The following is a 27,726-nucleotide window of genomic DNA, read 5'->3' as shown; positions in this document are numbered from 1 at the left end:
TGAATGAATAAAGATACGGCAATAAACTGGCCATAGCCTTTTTAGTGTATCTACTGCAGTATTTACCATTAATGAGGTGACTATACGAAGTCTAAATGTGGGCAACTAATTGACTTTTAACCCATTTTCTTCCTAATTTAAGGAAAACATCTTAACCATTGCACTATACTGTTCAGTGCTTCATACTAGGAGGAACACACAGTTGTAGAATGGTACTAAGTCATTTCTAAAATGGTATTAATAGTGCAAAGACTTGCTGTGAAAAATTCAACACTATAAAAGGAAATTATGCCAGAATTACAAGTACTCAAAATAATACTTTTGTGTCTTCACTGTCAGGGTGAATATATTTTCAAAAAATCCTTCTATGCTTAAACAGGGCAGGTTCACAATGCAGATGTAACCAGTAACTCACATTTCAATCTATATTTGACAGTAGCTGTATTTTCACAAACAACTCCATCATTATTAATCCTAAGTGTATTGGTAGCGTGATGAAAATAATTAACTGTATAAAATGAGGTGCTGTTAGTAAGCATGGAATAAAGTACATGCAGACAGAGGAAGGAGGCTGTTTTAAACATACTAGAGTTGTATTTACAAAAATGAAATAAAAATTTTCTGGAACTGATTACTGAATCTCACAGTACATGCAAAGAATCTACTAAACAGCTCTTTCATTACATTACACTAACTTAACCAAATATAAATGTATGGTTAAATAATAAAAATTCAGAACACCTTAGTTACATAAGGTATAACTCTGATAACATCAAACTGCCTGAACTACATGATCCCCGAATGTCGATTAAATTTCGTCTACCTTTAGCATACGGAGCTGCTCCAATGTAAGATCTTTGACTGGTAACTGAAGCATATCATGCTGTTCCAAATGCTTCTTCTTTTTCATTGCAATACAGACATGGAAGTCATGGTAGATTACTGGAACACCATCTTTTGTTAACTGGACATCAAATTCAACAAAATCAGCTCCATGTGATGCAGCAGTCTTCAGTGATGCTATTGTATTCTCACGGATATCAGCACAGCTGTAGCAAAAAGGCAATACAAATGATGTGATTGTGTCATCTCCATATCTCTCTCTCTCTCTCTCTCTCTCTCTCTCTCTCTCTCTCTCTCTCTCTCACACACACACACACACACACACACACACACACACACAGTGTGAAGGACTATTACCAATGACTTACGTCTGCATTTCTAATTTAAATGATGTTCCAAGTCCTCGATGACCAACATCCAAGCCTAACCACGACTTCTTCCAGAAACGAGAGTATGAAACACTCATGTTACAGTCATACTGCTTGATTGGTTCTACAACGAGGAAGTCAACTGGAAAAAAAAAGGAACATAATATGTTACTCTTTATAAGGAGCCTAAACAATGTTCTTGACTATAATCTAATAATAACAACAACAACAACAACAACAACACATTTTTGGTAAATAGTACATTATTCCATACTGAAAGCAAACAGCAATGTCCCCTGAATACTTTACACTATCTCCATAAATACAACTGCCAGGCAAAGTTTACAGGATAATGTCTCAATGACAAGGAAGTTTCAAGCAATCAGCCACAAGCGCAAACGGAGTTGTATGGGGAAGCAAATATGCCACCGTCACCTTCAAGAATCCATCAAAGCAGTTTAAGAAACCACAGACAAAAATCTCAAATGGATGGGTATTTACTGTAACACAAATGCTGACTACAGAATTACATCTAGTGAACTGATCTCTGGCTTAAAAAGTTGTCTCTCCTGGTAATCATGAACATGCAACACTGAATAGTCTTCTGTTTATAAACACATTTTGCATGCACAGTCCCTGTGTATCATTAAATCATACCACGTAATATACAATGATTGTAATATTTGTGTTTCAGAGAGGGGAATCTCCATTTCAAAAGCTGTCATGTTCCAGCTTTATTTTCTGAGTTAAGGGCTCTTAAAAGGTCCTCTAACACTGTTCTTGTCCAACTTTCCTATCAATGCGGAATTTCCTTCTACCTTGATGAAGTCTACTAGAAGCAGTAGCATTGACATATACATTCTTGAAGGTAATAACAAGATGACTCAATACCTTCTTTCTAAAGAGCTCCTCTGTGCAGATTTTGTTGCAACTGAATCATAAGCGCTCTCAAAATCAATTAATCCCAGACAAAGTGGTAATTCATGCTAATCATTTCATTATATGATTTTGCTCACAACTTGCAAATAATTAACTGTGCTATGTCAACTTCTAGGCCAGCATGGTCCTCTGCCTGATTAAAATTCAGTGTTTTTTCTATGGCATTGGTAGTAAGGTTAGTGAATATCTTTTATACTATAGGAGGAGACAAGTACATCTTGTCTCTCTCCTTCCTTGAGAAGCAGAACAATTACAATATTGTTCCAGTTTTGGGGAATTATCTTCCAACACAGTCATTCTCTAAAAGAATTTTGCACGTGCCTTTTGTATTACTTTTCCTCTAGTTTTAATCATTTCTGCTGTTGCACCATTTCCAGATGAATGCCCTCTCTTCATGCCTCAAATGGTTTTATCACCTCATCTGGAACTACTTCCAGAATGTCATTACTTTCATTATTAACTGTGTGTTCTAGTCATCTCCTGAAATATACAATTCCTTAAAAGAACTTTAAAGTTCGCATAGAGAGTTCCCTCTGGTGTTAATTAATTTGTGGTCTGTCATCTTAACATATGAAATATTATCTCCATGCATTCTGTGTTTATTTCCTTCACACATGTATTGTTTTAATTTGTTTCTTTTGCCAAATTTTCACTGTTTTTCTCCCACTCTCTTGAAGACATTCCTGAATTTTGTTTACTTCAGCATATCCTACCCTTTTCCTATAATTTGCGTTCAATGAATTCGAAAGTAAAGTTCTATGTACTGACTTGGCAGAAAATCCTAAGAAATTTTGGTCTTATGTCAAAGCGGTAGGTGGATCAAAACAAAATGTCCAGACACTCTGTGACCAAAATGGTACTGAAACAGAGGATGACAGACTAAAGGCCGAAATACTAAATGTCTTTTACCAAAGCTGTTTCACAGAGGAAGACTGCACTGTAGTTCCTTCTCTAGATTGTCGCACAGATGACAAAATGGTAGATATCGAAATAGACGACAGAGGGATAGAGAAACAATTAAAATCACTCAAAAGAGGGAAGGCCGCTGGACCTGATGGGATACCAGTTCGATTTTACACAGAGTACCCGAAGGAACTTGCCCCCCTTCTTGCAGTGATGTACCGTAGGTCTCTAGAAGAGTGTAGCGTTCCAAAGGATTGGAAAAGGGCACAGGTCATCCCCGTTTTCAAGAACGGACGTCGAACAGATGTGCAGAACTATAGACCTATATCTCTAACGTCGATTAGTTGTAGAATTGGAACACTTATTATGTTCGAGTATAACGACTTTTCTGGAGACTAGAAATCTACTCCGTAGGAATCAGCATGGGTTTCGAAAAAGACGGTCGTGTGAAACCCAGCTCGCACTATTCATCCACGAGACTCAGAGGGCCATAGACACGGGTTCACAGGTAGAAGCCGTGTTTCTTGAATTCCGCAAGGCGTTCGATACAGTTCCCCACAGTCGTTTAATGAACAAAGTAAGAGCATATGGACTATCAGACCAATTGTGTGATTGGATTGAGGAATTCCTAGATAACAGAACGCAGCATGTCATTCTCAATGGAGAGAAGTCTTCCGAAGTAAGAGTGATTTCAGGTGTGCCGCAGGGGAGTGTCATAGGACCGTTGCTATTCACAATATACATAAATGACCTGGTGGATGACATCGGAAGTTCACTGAGGCCTTTTTGCAGATTATGCTGTGGTGTATCGAGAGGTTGTAACAATGGAAAATTGTTCTGAAATGCAGGAGGATCTGCAGCGAATTGACGCATGGTGCAGGGAATGGCAATTGAATCTCAATGTAGACAAGTGTAATGTGCTGCGAATACATAGAAAGATAGCTACAAAATAGCAGGTCAGCAACTGGAACCAGTTAATTCCATAAATTGTCTGGGAGTAGGCATTATGAGTGATTTAAAATGGAATGATCATATAAAGTTGATTGTCGGTAAAGCAGATGCCAGACAGATTCATTGGAAGAGTCCTAAAGAAATGCAATCTGAAAACAAAGGAAGTAGGTTACAGTACACTTGTTCGCCCACTGCTTGAATACTGCTCAGCAGTGTGGGATCCGTACCAGATAGGGTTGATAGAAGAGATAGAGAAGATCCAACAGAGAGCAGCGCGCTTCATTACAGGATCATTTAGTAATCGCGAAGCGTTGCGGAGATGATAGATAAACTCCAGTGGAAGACTCTGCAGGAGAGACGCCCAGTAGCTCGGTACGGGCTTTTGTCAAAGTTTTGAGAACATACCTTCACCGAAGAGTCAAGCAGTATATTGCTCCCTCCTACGTATATCTCACGAAGAGACCATGAGGATAAAATCAGAGAGATTAGAGCCCACACAGAAGCATACTGACAATCCTTCTTTCCACGAACAATACGAGACTGGAATAGAAGGGAGAACCAATAGAGGTACTCAGGGTACCCTCCGCCACACACCGTCAGGTGGCTTGCGAAGTATGGATGTACATGTAGAAACTCTTGCCTTCTCTTTATAGTTACTGACTTTTATTTGAGATTTTCTTTTCTTTTGTCATCTTCATACCTGCCATATATTTTCCTCTTTGTTAATACCATTGCAAAATGATACTTACTCCCGTAGAAAAAATGCATGATTATGATCTTGGAAGCTTGGTGTACGAATGTATGTGAAATGCCAAGAATGTAGGGATTTCAAAAGAACACATCAGTTACATTTTGCACGAAGAATTGCACACAAAAGCTTTGGGCAATACAGGTGTATCGATGAACAAAATTATATTAAAAACCAATAGACAATGGACTCTCAGACCAATACAGGCAGTTAAAGTTCTTTTCTTACAGAGTTTCCAAAAATACCATCAAACTTCTGTCCAATTTCACTGTTGCCAGCATTTCATGAAAATTTTATGAAATGTTACATACAAGCAGCTTCTTAACCATCTGGCTACAAATATATTGCCACAATCACAATTTGGATTCCCAAAATGCTCCTATATTGAAAAGGTTATTTACACACAGAAGCAGACTATGCTTGATTTATTAAGACAAGAAACTGGAAGCTACTGGTATAGTCTGTGATATATCAAAGGCATTAACTGGTTAAATTGTAATATCCTTTCAAGTAAATTTGAATATTATAGTGTAACAGGAAATGTTGTGTAATGGTTCTAATCTCATCTCTTTGGTAGGAACGAAGAGCTGTCAATAGGAAAGAGACTTGTATTAAACTATTAATCATCATGCAACTGTGAACTAATGAAATGTGGTGTCTCACAATGTTTCATCGTAGGACCTTTACTTTTTCTTGTTATGTGTTAATTACCTTTCATTACTAACATTACCAAATGCCACATTTCTTTTGTTTGCAGATGTTACAAACATTGCAATAAATAACAAATCAAGTGTAGTTTAGAAAGATCAAATAATGAAACTTTCATGGACACTGTTAAATGGTTCCTACACTCTTCTTTGTTACCTAACTTTGAAAAGACACACTATGCACAGTTCAGAACTTTTAAGATGTTTCCCCCCAGTATATGTCTAAAATATGATCACAAGCAGATAAACAGCAGCTCGCCATTATCAATACAAAAATCTAAGCAGTGATGTCATTAGCGAGGATGATCAAGCTACTGATGTTTGGAATGAGAAAGTGAAGTCTGTTAATTGGCTATCTTCAAAAAGGTACAACAATGGCTGGGAATATTATTCTGACTTTAGAAGGCAGTTCTGGTTTACAGAAGAAAGAAAATCAGAAAATCAGCTTTTGCCAAGACAACACACCAGCCCACAAAAAGTCTTCGCAGTGAGAACAATGGGCAGCCTGAGCTATAAAGTGTTAGAACATAGGCCCTATTCCCCAGATGTCTCCCTCAGACTACTATATCTTACAAAAACTGAAAATCTTCCTTGTTAGCCACAGTTTTTCATCTCACCAGGAAGCAATTGCAACTGTAGGTGATGATGATGATGATGTGATGATGAATATGTGGATGAGATTTACAAACTAATTAGGGGAATACTGTGATTACTGTTAAAACTGGTGAGCACAACAATCCTACTGGCTTATCAAAATAAGGGTACACTGATGTGTGTGTGTGTGTGTGTGTGTGTGTGTGGGGGGGGGGGGGGGGGGGGTAGCTGTGATATGATAAAAGAAAGGTGGCAGTTAGACTGAAGTTTTGGGGGAAGGGTGGAGTGTTGGTGAGGACAGTCGTCAGACCTACGGATAATGAATGCTTGGTATCAAAGATCCAAAAGAAGATAGCACATACAGAAAGTCCCACAGAACAATAGCCAATATGCAACAGATGTTACCCTTGCCCCCTCCCCTACCCACAGATTTATAAATTACCCCTTTCCAAGGCAAAAAAACAACTTACGTGATTATTATGAGCAGATGTCAATTCAAACCATAACCTATTTTTGATTGGTGTGGACAAGACAAAGTTGTTACTTGCAAAGTAAAAATTGAAATACACTGACAAAAAAATCTCAACACCTAAATTAATTAATGTAGAGTAATGAAATTTCAGGAATACATTTGTCTACGTAACACATGTAAGTGACTCACATAGCAAGACCACAGGTTAATGTAAGTGTGAGATAAGTCATTGAAAATGTGAAATGCTGTTACAGTAATAACCGGTGAAACTGCCAAAATGTTGGATGCAAGGATACAAACCTGTATGAATTGTGTTGTACAAGTGCTGGGTGACAGTTTTTAGGATGGAATTCCAAGCCTGTTGCATTTGGTCAGTCAAAATAGGGACGGGTAATGCTGTTTGTGGATGACACTGGAGTTGCCATCTGATGATGTCCCACATGTGTTGAAGTGGAGACATCCAGTGATCGAGCAGTCCAAGGAAACAAGTCAACACACTGTACAGCATGTTGGGTTACAACAGCAATATGTGGGTGAGTGTTATCATGCTGGAAAACACCTTCTGTAGTGCTGTTCATGAATAGCACCACAACAGATTGAATCACCGACTGACGTACACATTTGCAGTCAGGGTGCTCCTGCTGTCATGTGAAATCACACCCCAGACCATAACTCCAGGAATAGGTCTTATGTATAGCGCACACACACAGATTGGGTGCAGGTCCTCAACTGGCCGCCTCCTAAATGAAACACAGCCATCACTGGCATCGAGACGGAGCCATCTTTCACCAGTGAAAGCAACAGACACCCACCCTGCCCTCTAATGAGCTCTCGCTTGACACCACTGAAGTCGCAAATGGTGGAGGTTTAGGATCAGTGGAATGCATGCTAAATGCACACTACAGGCCGCCTGGCTCAGAGCTGTCCTTGAACTAACCAATTTGTAACAGTTCGCTGTGTCACTGCGGTGCCAACTGCTTCTTGAATTGCTACTGCAGATGCAGTACGATGTGACACAGCCATATGCCGAACATAATGGTTTTCCCTCTGATAGTGCCACGTGGCCGTCTACTGTACATTATCATGACCATCGCTGCCGCAATCACGTATAGTGGCCACTTCCCCGCCAAGCCCTTCTGCAACATTGCAGAAGGAACATGCAGCTTCTTGTATGCCTATTACACGGTCTCATTCAAACTCAGCGAGGCATTGAGTGCATTCTCGGCTAACATCATTTCACTATATCCAATCTCAATGGTAACTCACACTCACAACCTGATTTGCATCCTCATAGTGGCACAACCAGCGCCACTCTTATGTGACTGGTGCAAAGTTTGAACAGACGATCTTTCAGAGGTAGAAACAAACCTACCAACTTCCATTTATGTTGCAAAACTCCTCCTTGGTGTTGTGATTTTTTTTCCATCACCATAGTTCACAACTACAAGGAAAACTACAAAGAAAGTGAAGGTACTTTCAAAACACAATAATGTCATGGTATGAATATCAATAAAAATCAAGGAAGCAGCCTTAAGAACTTTAAAAGAGTCTGCTGGGAAAGTAGAGTGTGAGATAGTTAAGAAGGAAGGGATCACAAGGATAAGATGGAACCAATGTCAAATAATACACATGTATGAACGATAATCATTTGAGGGGGAACTTCAGATCCAACAACTAAAAAAAGCTTCTGCTTCATCATTATGTACAAGACCTATATGAATCGAACTTGTATAGACAAGTATAATGAAGTAGAAAAAGAAGAATGTGACAGGGCCGGGTGTACCCCAAACATCACAAAAGCAGAAGCTGAGAAATCCATAGCAGATCTCAGGAAAGGAAAGCAGTGGGCAGTTATTGCATACCACACGATTTGTGAAAGTTTTTAGGAGAAAATGTAATAGAGAGATTGTCTTTGCCCATAAACATTGTTTTCTTAAGCTACCTGAACAAACGAAAGCTATGTGAAGTAGTGCTATGATTTATGGTGTTGTATTAGTACAGTACAATACAGTACAGGAGTGGCATGAGTTTACCATTGATAAAATACTCAAAAAGACTTCACTAATGCTTTTAAAACTATCAACTATGGATATAAATATATTATCACACAACAGCTATTCATTCTAAGGCTACGTCAGGTGGACAACAGACTCTAAACAATTAGAACTATAAAGCTGCCCATATCATTCCATTATCAACTTAGGTAAATGTCTTTAAAATGGCAACAAAGCAAATTGCTATCAAGTAAGTAATATTGAGCTCTGCACTTTAGATCATAATATGGATCCAAACTGTGTCAGAACAATTCTGCTAAATGAAAAATATAAAAAGTTACTTTTAATGTAACACTTATCTTCTTGCTAATATCATCCTACATTGCGTAATTTTGAATCTTCCACATATGTTCTATGCCAAAAATAAAAAAGAGACAATAAGATGTCTTAGTGAAAATATAAACACTTGTAAATTAACATACTTAAAGTTTCATGTTACCTTTTATTCAGAAGGCTGTTGCAGGCAGCGACTGTTATATTCACTTGTAAATAATAGATTTCAGCTATCAGTTGTCCTTTTAAATTTTATTGGCAGATCTAGATTTCAGCTAGAAACTAGCCATTCTCAATGCACTATCATTTTTGATCAATGCATGTAATACCTGTTGGTCGGGCTTCATCCACAGTTCATTGAATACTGGTTGGTATTGGTAGTATTCAATGAACTGTGGATGAAGCCTGACCAACAGGTATAACATGCATTGATCAACAATGATAGTGCATTGAGAATGGCTGGTTTCTAGCTGAAATCTAGGTCTGCCAATAAAATTTAACAAGAATACTTGAAGTTTACTTCTTTCATCCAAAAGCCGTTGAAACTGCAACTCTTAAGCTGCACTTTTTTGTATACGATTCGCGGGCATATAATTTTTGCACTTCCTGTTGATCTCATTTTTGAGACATTTGTATTCCTTTTTGCCTGCTTCATTTACTGCATTTTTATATTTTCTCCTTTCATCAATTAAATTCAATATTTCTTCTGTTACCCATGGATTTCTACTAGCCCTCATCTTTTTACCTACTTGATCCGCTGCTGCCTTCACTACTTCATCCCTCAGAGCTACCCATTCTTCTTCTACTGTACTTCTTTCCCCCATTCCTGTCAATTGTTCCCTTATGCTCTCCCTGAAACTCTCTACAACCTCTGGTTTAGTCAGTTTATCCAGGTCCCATCTCCTTAAATTCCCACCTTTTTGCAGTTTCTTCAGTTTTAATCTACAGTTCATAACCAATAGATTGTGGTCAGAGTCCACATCTGCCCCTGGAAATGTCTTACAATTTAAAACCTGGTTCCTAAATCTCTGTCTTACCATTATATACCTACTATGTTTCCTTCTCTCCCTTTTCCTACTCTTGAATTCCAGTCACCCATGACAAATTTTCGTCTCCCTTCACTAACTGAATAATTTCTTTTATCTCATCATACATTTCATCACTTTCTTCATCACCTGCAGAGCTAGTTGGCATATAAACTTGTACTACTGTAGTAGGTGTGGGCTTCATTTCTATCTTGGCCACAATAATGCGTTCACTACGCTGTTTGTAGTAGCTTACCCGCACTCCTATTTTTTAATTCATTATTGTGGTTGCACCTACGGTACAGCCATCTGTATCGCTGAGGCACGCAAGCCTCCCCACCAACAGCAGACACAACAAGCTCAACATATTCCGAGCTTTTCGTCTTGATAAGCTGGCAAAATAGTCACAGATATACAATGTGAAACTGATTTTCTAATTTCTCACAGATATGGTATCAGGCTAAGCTACAGGGCCGAATAATTCAAATTTGTTTATGAAATCTGAAGACTCTTGAATCTGCCATTTAACAAAAGTTGCAGACCGAAAATAAGTGCCACTAATCTATGTACAGATCTGATGTTGACAGTAACACTTTCATTTGTGGGAAGAAACAGTTGCTTATACATTAGTAAGGGTTTAAAAAATTACAATAAGTGTACAAGATAGCCATACTACTGCAGTAGCTTACCATTGGTAAATGTACTATCTGTTATCCACCACTTTAACTATTAGTCAATATGTTCTACTTTCATGTTGTCAGCAACAACAATTTTACATTAATGATAACACAAACCTTTTAATTCACCAACTGGGCGCCGATTAGCATCAGTTAGTGGAACAACAGCACGCCCTTCGCTTCTCAACAAAACATTTGGCAGAATGTAACCAAATCCTATATGCATTGGTGGTTCTCCATCGACGGGCAATGACATGTGAGCAAAAACATCTACCAAGTATGCCTGAAAATAATTTACATGCTCATTCATAAGGACATGGCAACAGAAAAATGAACAGATCATAATGGAACAAAACTCGAAATACTGTGAAACAGCTAACACCTCAAAAAAATGCATGACCACAGCAAATGTGTATTGCAAACTGACTGAACTTTTTCCTTGTCAGATCAACTGTAAATTGCGTAGGTATATTTCAGATCAGAATTTAATTACTTTATGAGTGAATAATTTCACCACACATTAACACTACACGTTAAGTTGTAATATGTGCAAATATGCTACCTACATCTGTTACAACAACCTAAAGTCCCTCAAACTTTAAACTGGATTAAAAGCCACAATAACTTACAGTAAAAATGATACACAGAAAAATTTCATGATATTCATAGAAAAATGCAGACCACAGGATTGAACCAACAGAGGTACAACACCATGTGGCCATGTCAGAAGGGGTTCAAGGTGAGATTATAGCAAGAGCAAGAGATTCAATGTCTGGTATTAGTGCAAACAAATGTCATACACAAACAACATTAGGTAACTGATATTTACCACATTTTTTGGATTGTGAACGTTTATACTAAAAACTACAAATTCTTCAGGATTGTATGCTCGTCCAAACTGCTCCTGAAGCTTGAATTCATATTCAGTTTCATTCATAACCTGCAAAACAACAAAAATACATCAGGTTAAATTATCAGTCACACCGTTGTAAAATTGGACTTGAGAGAGAGAAATCATTTCCATTATGTAACTTATAAGTGACTGCTACTAACAGCAACTTCTGTAATTGGCCATATGTTATCCTGGCCATTCTCATGTGTATCCATACTCTCATCAAGACTGTCACTGAATGATGCAGAATTTGCGACTGGTGGCATTGAAATGATTACAGGTGTGATTTTGATGTAAGCCTGAAACAAAATACATTTTCATGAAAGTATGGAAAAAACACAACACACATGCCCATGTGCTGTAATATCAACAACATATTACATGCATTTAGGAGTACACCACTGCCACATGGAGAAAAACACTTACATAACAGTAATCTGACATCCATGAATGCAATGTTAATTTAAACAAACACTTTGAGTAACTAGTCCATCTATCACCCAGAAAGTCAGGAACACTCTCACCACAGGAAAATCAAGAAGAAATACCCAGTTGATGCAGGTGATAAACAGTGAGATGTCTGCAAAGACAATGAGAAGTGGGTATATTTTCTGGCAATTGCTATTCTTGATAAAGACCATAAAATTAATTTTATCTGTAATAATTATTCAGACGAAGAAACCGACATATGAGGATAAAATTTAACAATCATATTAATGGTTTCAAAAAAACTACACAAATAACATTAATCAGAGCTATGTATACAACTTAAATAAGTGTCTTACAGCAGGAGAACACCACAGCTTTACAACAGAATTAAAATAATTAATGAATACAATATGTGAAATAAGTGTGTTTGCCTTCCTAGTCTTATGGCTTCCTGTAGCCCTTGTGTGGGTTTTTTTTTAATCAAGACATGACGACATTAAAAACTCAAATGACAGTTTAAAATTGTGTGGTTAAGCAAGAGAGAGAAACAATACAGTAATTATGGCACAGTCACAAAAGAAAGCACAACAATCTTGTGCAGCAGAGCAAGCAGGTAAGGACCAATGAGATCTTCATTAGGAAATCTCAAGAATGGATGTAATAAGCAATACATGAGAGACACACCAATGTAAAAAGGTTTCTCTCAACTGAATCATTTCAAATGTCAAAGTAACAAAATTCATGCAACTTTGAGGCCAAACTAGCACTTAGAATAATATAAAAACTATGACTGTAAAGTAAAACACGGTAATTAACATAAGACGAACCAATAAAAGAATCAAGAAAAGTAATATCAAGAGTGACTATTGGCATTACTTCCTCAACCATTTTGAAATAATATATAGTAAAAAGACCACAGCAACCCAAGTTGAGAAAAGTAAGTACAGTTTGATGACTGCAGCTGCAATCTTTGAAGTTTATATACTGTAGCTCACAAGATAATGGCCACAGGAACATAATATTACATAACACGTCATCAAAGACAAGTGTTGCATGTATGGAGAGCTGACCCTGACACCAAATAGGAACTGAGTGAGTTTATTGTCCTAGAGGCAGAATACACTTTTAGTGTACCATCTTTTTTGTAAGTTAATTATCAATATTTTAATGCATCCCATTTCAACAAATGTAATTGTTGCACTATGAACTGTAACTATCTACCTCATTCTCGCTCGCCATAAACTTGTGGGGACTCTGTCAGTGACAGCAGCTGCCACAGAGAGGAAACAGACTGGCTATCGACAGTGGCCTGGTCTGGAATGTCTGAGGAACTATGATTCAGTGTCCTTTATGACTGCCGTGAAATTGGACATGTATTCATCCTATGTCAATTATGGAACAAAATGCACATTACACGTTAATTGTGTTGTGTTGTTACTACATATTACCATTATCCTATTCCCAGGCGAAATCCACACTGGTGACCTGCTATGACTGTATATGGGTCACTTGAAAGCTTCTATGTTCCTAGTTTGAATGCTGTGTGTTGACAATGGAGCCATCTTGCCATTGTCGAGCACCAAATTCCAACGAAAAGACAGTGAGTTTCAGACGGAGGCATTTAATGCTTCACAGCAAAATATGAGGTATGTAAAAAAAGATTCCGGAACTTTATCCACAAAAATTTTCTATGCCTACCTTTTACATACAGTGCGTGGTCTCCTTCAAAATACTCTCCTCCACAATTGATGCACCACTCCCAACACTGCTTCAACTTTCGGAAGCAGTCTTGACGTGCCTCTCCCTGGACCACACAGAGAGCTGTCAGTAAATTTTCTTTTATCTAGTCTATCGTTGCAACTTTGGAATGGGGGGGGGGGGTCCGCAGAGGCCAGCTATGGAGAGTACGGAGGATGATGCAATGTCAGTACTGGGGATGAAAGTGCAGGTGTGTTATCACTGCAAAATTTGTCGGTCTGCTCAGCCACTTCAGTGAACAAGCTGACACAATCTGTGATATTATTCTGGCACCCCCAGACAGTAATAAATACAACGCCGTGAAGTACGCACTATTTCAACTATTTCAACGCCTTTTACAGACTCTGGAGGAACAATTAAAACTAGTCATCTATGATGGACGCCTGGAGAACAAGATACCTTCTCAACTTTGGGGTCAATTATATACACTGGTGGACATTGAATTCACGGCTGATCACACACTTTGGACTCTGTGGATTGTCCAGCTTCCGCCTCACGTGCAATTGGTCACTGTTTCACATGAACATGAATCACTGAAAGGCAAATTAATACTGGCAGACAGGATTTTCAATGTTTTGTAATATCGTCAATGCATTAATGCCACAGATAATAATGTCTCTGACCAGGACTCACAGCAGCTATGTCACGCCAATCGCTTGGGTGCAGGCAAACCAAATGGACCACACTCTACCAACACTGAGCACGGCATCAACTCTGCTCGAGGGGAAGGTGACCTTCAGCCAAACACAACATACCAACCGTCAACTACATCTTACGAATTGATATTCTTGTACAGGGATGCCTTTGCTGGTTTCATATGCAGCTCGACCACTGTCAGGCCACTGTGTGATTACCCAAAAGCTAAGTGTGATCCGCAATAAGCACACCAGACACAGCGAGAATTCATGTCACCCCACCTTGCAATGTATCAACGAAACATCTTGCACACCACCTCTTCAACAGAGCGGCTGACCCTGCATCTTTGACAACTTACATAGACAATATTTTCTCACTGACATGGGTTCGGATGCGAGTAACTCCTCTCTCTCTGCACTATCTCCACTGACAAGCAACATACCTGTCATCCAGCTCTGTGCCACAAATGACTCCTCTATTACTGTCTACAGATGCGAATCTTGTACCAAAGATCTTGGTTTCAGGGTGTTGTTTTCATGGAACTTTCTCATTGCAGGCATCAATGAACTGGTTCTCAGGGCTGACTTCCTCCAACAATTCCCTCTATCGCCATATTTAGCTTGTGGCGCACTACAACATCAAGACAGTGGTTGCTCCATTCCAGGTGTCATCAGATACAGGCCACCGCCACCATGTCAGCCTTCTACTACCTCTCTCTTGAAAGGCATGCAGTATAATGCCATGAGTGACCAACATCAATGATAACTGCATGTAAAGTGTCACATGACTGGCCAACTCCAATAATGTTACTTCGGGACAAGGTTAGAGTCGTTATGCCTGCAGGATGAAATTGGAAACATACAATGAGTCATTGGGTGGTGTAGGATGAACACTCTACCACACATCACAACTTGGTAACACACCACCATCTGGCCTTCACCCTGAAACAACAATCCACCTGTCTGCTCCTACAGACTCCAATGTAGCATCTCAACTTGAACACTGTTCAACAGGGACACCTACCAGTGCAGCAAACATGACAACAATCCTTTTACATATAACCCAGGTTAGTAATGTTCATTCCTGTTTATGTTCTGTCTGCATTGATTCAGTGTGTTACTATGCCCAATACACAGCTGCTACAACATTTTACACAGCGCTGTAGACAACAGGACGGCCCACAACATTGCCATCGCCCAGCGTCCTCCCACTCACCACAGACTGCGTCAGTTACTGGATTACTAACAGACAAGCTCTATACAACCAAAATGGCCGCTAACTACTAAAAGCTAGAATTATGTGACCTGATAGTTCGTGGGTGTCCCCTATCAAATAGGTGTATAGGAAAGATGGTACAATTAGGATATGTGGAGACTGCATAGCCTTGAATCCCCACACAATCTTTGATAGCTACCCACTATCCAAACATTCAAGACTTCATTTTCTGTGCCTCAGTTACAAAAAAGCATACCTGCAGATACTGATGGGTGAGTAGGGCATTCAAAGGATGTCAATCATCATGCCCTTAGTTTATATGAATTTTTGTACATGCCTTACGACATCAAGAATGCAGTCCAGACCTGGCAATGATTTATATCATAATACCCTGTTTAAGCTGCCTTTCTGCTATGCAAATTTGATCAACATTCTAATTTTCTCCCCTTCACGAGAAGAGCACAAGCTGCATGTCAAACATTTCTCAATGTACTTACTGACAACCGCGTTATCGTCAACGACGACAAGTGACAACTTTGTCAGCCCGAATTAGTCTTCCTCAACCACCTGGTCAACACTGCTGGATTCCATCCTACACCACAATGTACCGAGTTTATTAAGCAACTACACTGACAATAAGACTTCCACAAACTACATCATTTTCTCGACATGATTAACTTTTATCACTGACACCTCCCTAACGGTGTTGCCATACAGACACCTTTCACAGAATTTATATCTGGCAAGAACATGATCAGTAAGCACAAAATGGAGTGTATCTTACATATGTAACATAGCTTTGACAAGATTAAACACTGTCCCACACATGCCACGACTTTAGTACCCACTACCTAATGCTCATTAACAATTGCACTGGATACACGTGACTTTCCCCTCAGAGCAATTCTGCAGGAAAAAGTAGTAGGCATAAAAGAAGCTACTTCATTTTTTCTTGTAAACTGATAGATTCTCAGCACAAGTGGTCCATTCACAGTTGTGAATTGTTGGAGGTGTATGAGGCAGTCTGTCCATTTAAAGATGATGTTGAGGGCAGACCTGTCATCATTTACACAGACCACAAACATTAGGTGGACTTGATACAAAACCCTTCGAAAGATTCCCGCCCTCAATGATTCTGTCACCTAGATTATCAGTGTAATTCACAACTGATGTCAGACATCTCCACAGAGTGGACAATGTCTTTGCAGAGTATCTGTTGAGAATAAATGCCCTCTCCACGGGCAGACAATAACAAATTAGCAGAGGCAAAGCTGCGAGACTGACAAATTATGGAGCTCCTTCGTGACTCTACAACCAACTTACATATAGAAGGAAGTCCTATCCCTGGATCCACCATGCAAGTACCATAGGATGTTTCGCAAAATGAAAATTGACCTCTCGTGCCCACATCAATGAGGAAGATCATAATCCACCAACTTCACAATCGTCACATCTTGGCACACACCAGCTGATGCGACTTGTCACAGGCCAATTTGTATGGCCTAATGACGAAAAGAATTGTCGAGACTGGGCACATACATGCACAGCCTGCCAGAGCAGCAAAGTTGTTGACCAAATTCCCAATCTGTTACACCCTAGCATACATCCATCAACACAACTCATCATTGTCTGGTTCATACGGTCTAACATCGAAAAGAATTGCCGAGATTGGACATGTACATGTACAGCCTGCCAGCACAGAAAAGTGGGTCATCCTGCACAGTTGCCACTCAATAATTCTGATATTCCAAAAGTTCCATTTCAACACCTCCATATTGGCCTGGTAGGACCTCTTCTCAAGTATGAAGACTATCGTTAAATACTCTCCGTCCGTCATCATCTCTCTGATGCGCTGGGAGGAAGCCGTTCCCCTCAAGGACATTATGACAGAGGTGACAGCAAGAACATTTGTCAACACACGGATATCATGTTTCATCTGCCCAATCTCTACAATCACTGTCCAAGAATGACAGTCTGAATTGGTCCCATTAATGAACTATCTCTGTGGTATATTATGTTACTGCAAAACAGTCTTTTGTCCCTAAAGCAACAGCCTTGTGGAACAAAGGCTCTGTACACTTAAAGCTGCCCTCATCTGTCTTGGCAGTTTCTGGACAGACCTTGGTGCTATTAGGTCCATGCACATCCCACAAAGACAATCTCCATGCCTCCCTCACTGATATCCTCTACACTGAGTCACTCACACTGCCTGTAGACTTCATTCTCCTAGTACCACGACAAAGACTTCAGAACTCCTCACTCTTGTCACACGAGCCAGACAACACATCACACAGCTCAGGAGTACACCTTGACAGGTGCACAGTTCTCCAAAAATCTCTGTTGGTAGCAAATGAGCAGACTGTGACTACGTCATGCTCCAGGATGACACTATCTTCCCCACACTACAAACACCTTACACCAGCCTCCAAAGTTATCAGATGAGGTACCAACATTTTCAACATATTGCTTCATCGTAAGCCTACCACTGTGGTGGTCGACTGCTTAAAACTAACTTGGACCTTATGCGACATCACCCAAACCGATGACACACAAACTAGCCTGACTGATGCACTTTGTCTAATCCCTTAATAGCCCGATAACACGTCACCTCGCTCAAACACTGAAAACACTTTCGAGTTTCAACTAGAAGTGCAGCACTTTCTGCTCGATGACATCCAGGTCAAAATAGTCAACAATTTCCTCGTGACTGAGTAGCGGCATGAGGTACGTCAAATTGAGAACAGATTTGTCATCCGAAATTTCTTTTGTAGTTACAAAAAGCCAAGAGACATGGACACAGCTACAATCACATCATGACTCTCACTTGAAGGCTTCCTTGCCATTGGGACCCCCAGTACATCACGATGACCTGCAACCAATCTTGTGGATCCTGACGTCACCACCACCGCTGCTTTGCCATGCCCACACTCTAGCCGCACACCGTTGACAATGATAGTTGATTATTTTCATTACAGCTGTCCTCCACCTCACCTTAACAAATCCACGTATAAGCAACAGAATACAATTGAAGTCATTGTATCTTTTCTGTGTGTTCAACGAGAAATAGTCCAACCGCACCCTCCTTTGCAGCAGCCATAGCACGGCTGGTCACGCGTGTGGGAATGAAGATGATCGGAACAGCGATTCTCTTGAGCTACCCCTTCCTCCAGTGCTCCATACTAGGGGAGAGGTTCTGTTGACAGTGACAGTGACTGCCAGAGATACTAATGATACTCCGACTAGTGACAGCGACCTGGTGTGGAATATCAAAGGAACTATTATCAGTGTGCTTTATGTGTATTTGTCCTATACTGATTATGGAATGAAGTGCATGTTATAGGTCATTACTACATGTTATAATCTTCTCACAATAGGGTAAAATCCACAAGCCAGTACCTACCACAAATTGCTCAATGGAATTTTTGAACATACATCTGTCAAGCAGAAATCTACTATCTGAATTGCGTTTACGAGTAAATTTCATTTTCTTTTACATTCACACAGTCCTGTCTTAAGATGAGAATTTCTTTAGCTTCCAAACTTAGGCTTCTGATAATTATGTTGAATGTATGAAAAAACAACCACATTATTGCTGCAATCTTGTTGGCTCTTTCTCACATTTCATTTTATTAATGCAAGGAGACAAAAACAACAGTGGTCTTCGCCCACTGTTGCCCAGACCGAAACTGAGTTTACTGTGCTGTTTCACCCCCTGTGATTCTAATAAAACCAACCAGTAGCCTTAAGACTAGCAGAAGACCCTCTAAAAAATATTTCCTTATTAGACACGATTTCTTCAGGCTCTACTGACCTGAATATTCTGTGTCTTTTTGCCCTCCAGAACTTTACATTGGAAAATTGGATGTCGTGCAGTTTCATCCTCCTCATCATGTAGTCTACACTTCGTGGCTTCTTCCTCGAAACCCAATGTATGGATTGAGGTCAGCAAAGTTTTATTACAATACACACTTTGTGGCTAGAATTAATCAGTAAACGTCAAAGCTGCCATAAGACAAGCATTGGGTTGTATTATATTCAGATCTAGAATGTCAGTTTGAGATAAGAAGGCCACATTTTCCATTTCACATACTACTGCATCAAATGAACAAAAACTGTACAAAAATATAAAAAACAATTTATTTATGCATATTGCCTACTGGCAGTCAGAAAGTTTTAATCATCATCCCAAAAAACTGAAGTTACGTAATTCATAGTTTGCTAGTTTGCAGTCCAGGTACACACTGTAATCCCACATTGTTGCAAGAGCCAAAACAAAACCACACACACCATTGATGAAGTGGCGTCTTATGTGGTAATTTGTTTCTTACATTTGAAGTGGAACACTGCAGCAATAATCCACACTGAAGTGGTGGAAGTGTATGGCATCATCACTTGACACAGTGGTCAAGTGGCACAGGTGCATCCACTGTGCTCAAACAAGCACAAATGAACAAATCGGCATAACATCTATCTGTGAAGAAACAGAAACAGAAACTGCATGAGAAGGGGCAGGTACAAAGATTATGGCTTAACGTCGCATCAACAACAAGGTCATTATACACAGAGCACAAGCTCCAATTGTTTAAAGGTCAGGAAAGGAAATTGACCATACCCTTTCAAAGGAACGATCCTGGCACTTGCCTGGAGCAATTTAGAGAAACCTGGGGAAATCTAAATCAGGAAGGTCAGATGTGGATTTGAACCATTGTCTAAGAAATGGAAGTGCAGTGTGCTAGATTGACATCAGAATTAAGATGATAGTGGAAAAAGTCAAAACCAGTTGCAGATCAGGTTTCAACATCTTGCACAACATTTTTAATATGAGATAGGTTGCTTGCCGAGTTCCGCGACTGCTTACACACATACGTAAAAAGCCTGTCAAACTAAGGCAGCATTCAAAATGTTGCACTGGTATCAGGCCAATCCAAATGACTTCTTCAGCAAACTATTCACTATGGATGAGTGCTGTGGGAATCACTGCAGTTCCAAGACATAGGAGGAAAATGGGCAATGAAGATGATGAGTGTTTTATGGGACTACCATGGTGTAGCTCTAACAGATTAGGCTCTTAAGGAGCATACCATCAGTGAAGCATATTACCAACATCTCCTGAAGATGTTATAGGAGGCTGTCAAGAGGAAGTGTTATAAATTTTGCCTCACCCCTCATATTATTCTGAAATGGCACCCAGTGAATTCTTCCTCTTACCTCAGATTTTATAAGAAAAGTCTCGGTCAAGTCAGCCGTTATTGGGAAAAATGTGTTGCACTGTAGCATGGGTATGCAGAGAAAGAAGGACTAACAGTATCACTAAGTTTCATCATTGCATCTTGATTTTTTGGAGGTGATAATTAAAACCACATGATTACCCATTGTTTATCACAATTAAAAAAAAACCACACTGGATACCTGAAAAAATTTGACCATGATGCACAGAAGGAACACTGATCTCTAATGGCCACTGTAACATTTCCAAGTGGTTTAACAGCAATTTAAAATTCAATACTGCTTGGCTAATTCAGGGCATTCAATATCACCCATCCCTCATCTCTGAATATCATAATATCAAGTCCCAAGATGCCACACAAGATACCCAAGATGTATCATTCATATATCCAGACAAAGCAGGCCAATACTACTGCAGCACAACACAACCTATCATGCAGAGCAGCCTACCCAACAGGGCCGTGAAAACTGTTTCTTGCCCAATATGTATGCTGCCCTGCAAAGCAGGCTGATTTGGCAGGCCGATACTGTTCCCACACATCATGCTGTCATGCATGGCAGCCTATATAGCAGGGGCTGGAAAAAACATTTCTGCTATATCTCTACTCCTATTGGAGTTAGGAAGTTATAAACCCCACAGAGCCGATACTCTCAAGGCCTGCTGTCTCTGTGCCAAATAAACTAAAAATCAGACATAACTGAAAATCACAACAAAAGTAACATCTACAAAATGCAACAACAGAACCACGGCAAACTGAAGTTGCAGCAAAGCAAAAAAAGCACAATTAGGATGAATAAACTAACTGGTACTGACAACATCAGTTAACCCATATAGCTCAACCTGAAAGACTGATACATATAAAAAATATACTAAAACAGATAACACTACAAAAAGCCAAAAGGCAACACACATACACACAGCTAAGAATCGTGAAAACTAACAAAACAGCATCGATCACATCAGTTGACCTGTATAGCTCCAAAGAAAACATTGATACCAATATAGTGAGGCCAAAACTTTCATAACAAAAACAACTTCATCAAAACAAAGAATTAAACTTACCAACACCAAATTTCCCATGAATGAGAGAGAGAGGGAGATTCAAATACATAAAAAATATGGTGAACAATAATTAAATAACACAATTCACCAATCAATTTAAACACTAAGAATGAAACCAATCAATTACTGTGCTTTAAGAAACGCCCGTTACGTGCAAGGCATTTTTAACAGAGGACTGATAAATAAATTAGTGCACCGTGCAACACCATAACTATTACATATACACTAAATCTTGACCTTTCAAACCATGACCCCACCTGATGGACCGCCACTAATTATTCCAGAAACATCTCTAAATGTAGCCATCAGAAAAACGTTGACACGACACCTTTGTCAATCACATATTATTGTCACAGGTTACATTTACAATCCTCTCCAGTGACACCTAGCATTTGCATTAATTTAACAGCTGATTCCACATCCCCCCTCTCATTCCACAACACTGAATATTCAATTTTGGATTCATGTTGTAAAAAATAATACATCAAGATCACAAATCAAAACAAGTAACCAAAGAAACTGTATACCACAGATTTTACAGGGTTGCCACAAGTTTCACCAAGTGAAATTTCCTGATTTCCGGACAACTTTTAGCATTTTTCCCTGACGGGTAAGTGAAGATGTATGTTGACAATCTGTCTTTGCAGCTGTGGTACAATAAACAATAGTGGAAACAGGAAACATCTAAAAAACTTGCAAGCAAATGGTGTTCCTGGTGTGAATAAAAATATTAAGTACTAACATTAACATCTTTTGCGATGAAGTGTTTTTAGATAGAGAAAGTAATCCAAATGGTATGTGTGTTTCATTAAGACCATGGATGTTATTTTACTTCAACAACAAATCACATTTTATGACAAAAACACGCATTTCCTTGGAAGTGGCAAGATGGATTTAAAGTACCTTCACTGATTTCAGAAAAAAGTTGGCCTCTTGACAGGAGTGTATAACACAAAGAAGAATTGTGTAAACCAACATTGTAGGTGACCGCCAATAAAATGTTGGTTGTACTACGTTCATTATTATTGGTTATTATCCATTTGTTACACCTATTTTTTTACAGGTATTGTGTGATTTTTCTTTTGAGAAATATATGAGTACATAGTGTGCTAACTGCCAGCGACTGGCACAATTTTCTTCTTCTTATCATGCATACTTCCTAAGGTATGAACTCCTACTTAAGTGCCAAAATGTATTAGAACAAATAAAATGTCTATAAAATGCTGCACTGTACAACATATTGCGGTGAGATAGTCACAATTCCTGAAATCCATCACCCATGGTCTCTGGCCTGCTGAGGAGCACTGCAGTCCTGGGTTCATGGATAAACCACAAAAATCCACTGCATTACCCCCCCTCCCCCCCCGCTGCGCACGCACGCACGCACGCACGCACGCACGCACGCACGCACACACGCACGCACACACACACACACAAAAAAAAAAAATCACTCAGACACAACTCGTGCATACATGGCAACTGTCCCCTGCCACTGCGTCTACAGTCTCGGAGAATCAGAGCCAAAGAAACCACTACTCACGCATCCCTGCCTCTTGTCAGCAGCTCAGCTGCACCCAGCCAGTGATGATGGATGACACCTCAGTAAACAAACCATTTCATCTACTTAAACAAAAATGAGATCTTTCCAGTGTTTTTTTTTCCCCTCCAAATTTCCCAGACGTGTTCGAAAATACCTGATTTCCAGAACCTGTGGCAACCCTGTTATATACTATATAAAAAAAGGAGTACACCACAGAAACAGATGAAAGGACGTCACACAATTACAAAACATAACATAGTAATTAGTTACTTACAATTTCATTAAAATATAAATTGCACATATAATTCACATTTCATGTAAAAGTCAATCACAGTTTTCTCCAGATACTGAGACAACTATAGATAATAATTAATCTCGGGATGCTTACGGATTTCACATCTTAACCAAATGAAGTTACAGCTCAAAGCCAACGCATGGTATCAAATGTTCAAGTTTATCCTATTGTTTGTGTACAGTTGCCAGCACTTATCTCTATCGCACAGCAATTGGTCACCAAATGACGGATATACAGTGAGTTGCACGAGGCCTATTAGCTGCTGTACAGTACATATTTTCCTTTCAGTTTGTTTGCTAGTGAACAAAGACTTCCATGTACGATTTGACAGTTAACTTTTATAAAACATATGAAAGTATGCTTACAGTGGCTTATATAAAAATAAGCAAATCATCTTTCCTTTCTATCCAGTAGTAGGTCTAGTGGTCCATTATGGCCTCAATCCACCTCCTACAACTCTTCTGTCTCTGGGCTGGTAGTTTTCAAGGGATTTAGTTGGTCTTCATCTGTTGCATTCCCCCCCCCCCCCCCCCCCCCCCAAGGTATTCTGTAGTCCAGTACAGTGCTGAGACTTGGTTTCACTTCAAGATCCTAAAAGACGTCATCACATCTTTTCTTGTCCCATTGTGCGAAGCCAACTGTTCTCCTCATTAACCACATCTTGGGATTCCATTTGTCATTTCTATGGAGTGTCAAAACTCCACTGCCATAAAAGAGGGTAGGTTTGGCCATAGTGTTGTACAGCTTTAGTATGGTGTGCAACTGAATGAGAGATTGTCTGAAGGTGCTATTTATTTTTCCTGTGACTTTCGTGAAGTTTATGCTTTTGTGTTGCATGTCATTTTCTAAAATATAGCTGAGGTTGATAAGTACCTGGCTGTAACCAAACAGTATTGTGCTTAGGTCAGTTTGTCTGCATATCTTTATTTTGCTGTTGGGATTCAGTCTTCGTCTTCTGATTTTGTGTGTCAAATAGAAGTGGTCAGAGGCAACATCCCAGTCCAACTGCTTGGTGAACGATTCCGACAGCTGTCATTCAGATGTGACCGCAATCACATTTTGGCTGTACATGGTCTGAATTGTTTCTATGGATGGATATTACATTTATCCAGGATTTTTCAAAGTTATCCTCTATCAACTGCATTGTAAGAATTCTTAAAATTAATAAATACCATATTTGTTTTCAGAGTGAATTCTTTCTTCTTTTCAGTTAATGTCTTGAGTGTTGCACAAGAGCAACTTTCTAATTTTTTAAAATAAACTAGTGTAAATAAATACCTTTGTTACATCCAGGGAGATATCTTCTTTAAAAAAAAAAAAATTAAAAAAAGTTATAAAATGATAACCGCAAGCTTCTCAGTAGCGATGTTTATTGAAACTATAACAAATCCCAATACACCATGCAAAATGTGTGTGTGTGTGAGAGAGAGAGAGAGAGAGAGAGAGAGAGAGAGGAGGGGCATGGGATGCAATTTACAAATTCATTTCATGTAAATAAAAACAAGAATCTACATAATGAAACCTCTTAATGCTTGATCTTCTACTACATACTTGGAATAATAACTCAATATTATCTCACATCTGACAAAAAGTAAGCAAAGAAGGTACCTTTTTATCTAGATATTTCCTTCTGCAGAACTGTAATGCACTGTTGAAGATTTTAAACTGAATCACAGTTTCGCTTGTCAGCCAACCTCTATCAACCATTGAATAATCATCATGGAAACCAAAAGTTTCATCCTCCACTTGTCTCTCAACATTTGAAGTCACTAAAATAAAATCAGAACAAATTCACTGGTTTCATAAGTGAAAACAGTACCAGAAGTAGAACAAATGGAAAAACCAACACACTCCTCTGAACTATTTTCCATTATCCTTGTTAAATAACATACACTATGAGAAAATTCACATGATAAAGACGCTAGTATGGTAAGATAATCTTTCCATTAGCTGAACATACAAACATGAGTTGGAAGTATTAATTCAGTTCCAAACTGTTGCCTTTAAATTATATACAATGCACAAACCACAAACTATCTAAACATTCCTACGTGACCACAATACCATATCAGTAATATTACCAGTAAAAAACTATCAAAACCTCATTTCACAAGCTCCAAAACATTTATTAGAATCTAAGACTTTACTTTCAGAATGAAATATTCAATCTGCAGTGGAGTGTGCACTGATATGAAACTTCCTGGCAGATTAAAACTGTGTGCCAGACAAACTCGAACTTGGAACCTTTGCCTTTTGCGGGCAAGTGCTCTACCATCTGAGCTACCCAAGTATGATTCATGCCCCATCCTCACAGCTTTATTTCCACCAGTACCTCACTCAGACGATAGAGCACTTGCCCGTAAAGGCAAATGTCCCGAGATCGAGTCTGGGTCCGGCACACAATTTTAATCTGCCAGGAAGTTTCATAAGAATTTACTTCTACGCAACAAGAAAAAATTACCATTCTTTGGAATAATGCGAGGTTGCCAATGAGTCTCCCAGCGTCGAATTATTACTCTTTTCTCATGAGAGATTGCCACATCTGGCTCAATTACAACACATATAAAATAACGGTATTCAACTGCTTGCAATGGTATATCGACAACACCAGACCATGTGCACCTGTAACAAATTTATAAAACGCCACATTTTATAGCTCAAACAGTTAGTTATCCAATACATTGATGATACACACATACTGGCATAGGCATAACATTTATCACTTCAGGCAGGGAGGTTACCTTCACAGTGCCAGATGTTATTGAATTCAGTTGATGTAAGTAAGGGGTGAGGGGGTGGAGGGGGGGGGGGAATTACAGGACTCCAAAGACGACACTGCAAATACCATTTTAAAGATGCGGATTTCAGAAAAATTTTTAAAATGTTGTATCTCTGTAACAGTTCTAGATTTTTTTTAGAGTTTTTTATTTGAAAGATAATTGCTTTATGATTACAATGGTATCCTCCATTTGGACAGGCCTGTCGAAGTTCTTTTACTGTCACCTTTTGAATTTTTTTATAATTTACAGATGGTTCAAATGGCTCTGAGCACGATGGGACTTAATATCTGAGGTCATCAGTCCCCTAGAACTTAGAACTACTTAAACCTAACTAACCTAAGGACATCACATACATCCATGCCAAAGGCAGGATTCGAACCTGTGACAATATATAATTTACAGATTTTTTTTTCCTTCAGAAGTGTCAGTCAAGCAGCTCAAGTTCACATAGTGCAGTCATTTTATCTGGAAGATAAATGGGACTGTTCTTGCCAGAGTGCCAACAAAAAGACACTATAACTGTAACAGCTGAAGGTCAAAAAGTTCTGAAAGTGAAGAGGTACAGGACTTGCAGTATTAAAGAAAATTTTGCAATTTATAAGAGCAACTATACAACTTCACATATTGGAAGATCAAAATTTTATGCACTGCAACCAAAGTCAGTAGTTCCACACCCACCTAGAGATGTCTGTTTATGTGTTTGAACTTTGTGTGATAACTTTGAAGAACTTACTGGACATGTGACACCTTGGTTGGGCGTGTGAAGTCATTAATAGTCTGTGCTGTAAAGCAAGAGATTTGTTTATTTCAAGAATGTGGTGACTGCCCTGGAAACGGAGGACTGTCTTTATAGACCCTTGCTCTGAAAGACATAGGAGGAGGATGTTTGTGGCTTGTGTGTATGACTGTGACTGATGGATTGCACAGATTATAGACACCACTTATGAGTTAAACAAAATTGTAGCGAACTTAATGCTACCACATGGTAGCTGCATATAGGTTTCCAGCTGAAGGACAGCATCAACACCATCAGTGCTCACTTCCTGTTCACAATGTTTTGAAGACTGTAAGTGCTCCAGTTCCTATTGGTTCAACAGGAAGGCATAACTATATATCGAAGGAAGATACTGAAGCAGTGGAACATATTTTTGGTTGAAATGAAACTTCCTGGCAGATTAAAACTGTGTGCCGGACCGAGACTCGAACTTGGGACCTTTGCCTTTCGCGGGCAAGTGCTCTACCACTGAGCTACCCAAGCATGACTCTCACCCCGTCCTCACAGCTTTACTTCTGCCAGTACCTCGTCTCCTACCTTCCAAACTGATTTATTCGTAATCA

At 39.2% G+C, this 27,726-nt stretch overlaps 1 protein-coding gene across 3 annotated transcripts in view; it reads right to left on the bottom strand.

Annotated features, from left to right (window-relative positions):
• Window positions 1-27,726, bottom strand: part of LOC126483694 (glycerophosphocholine phosphodiesterase GPCPD1-like) — a 269,576-nt gene that overhangs the window by 41,787 nt on the left and 200,063 nt on the right. For all 3 annotated transcript variants that reach the window (XM_050106782.1, XM_050106780.1, XM_050106781.1), the window contains 7 exons: window positions 26,070-26,230; window positions 25,217-25,377; window positions 11,608-11,745; window positions 11,384-11,494; window positions 10,672-10,837; window positions 1,212-1,353; window positions 824-1,049 (listed from right to left, as the gene is read on the bottom strand). In XM_050106782.1, the coding sequence (XP_049962739.1) occupies window positions 824-1,049; window positions 1,212-1,353; window positions 10,672-10,837; window positions 11,384-11,494; window positions 11,608-11,745; window positions 25,217-25,377; window positions 26,070-26,230 (1,105 nt within the window). The remainder of the gene's footprint in view (window positions 1-823; window positions 1,050-1,211; window positions 1,354-10,671; window positions 10,838-11,383; window positions 11,495-11,607; window positions 11,746-25,216; window positions 25,378-26,069; window positions 26,231-27,726) is intronic.

This window comes from Schistocerca serialis, chromosome 6 (genome assembly GCF_023864345.2).
Source record: "Schistocerca serialis cubense isolate TAMUIC-IGC-003099 chromosome 6, iqSchSeri2.2, whole genome shotgun sequence".
Classification (NCBI taxonomy): Eukaryota; Metazoa; Arthropoda; class Insecta; order Orthoptera; family Acrididae; genus Schistocerca; species Schistocerca serialis.
Note: the sequence above shows the minus strand (reverse complement) of the source record. Positions and strands in the feature narration are given on the sequence as shown.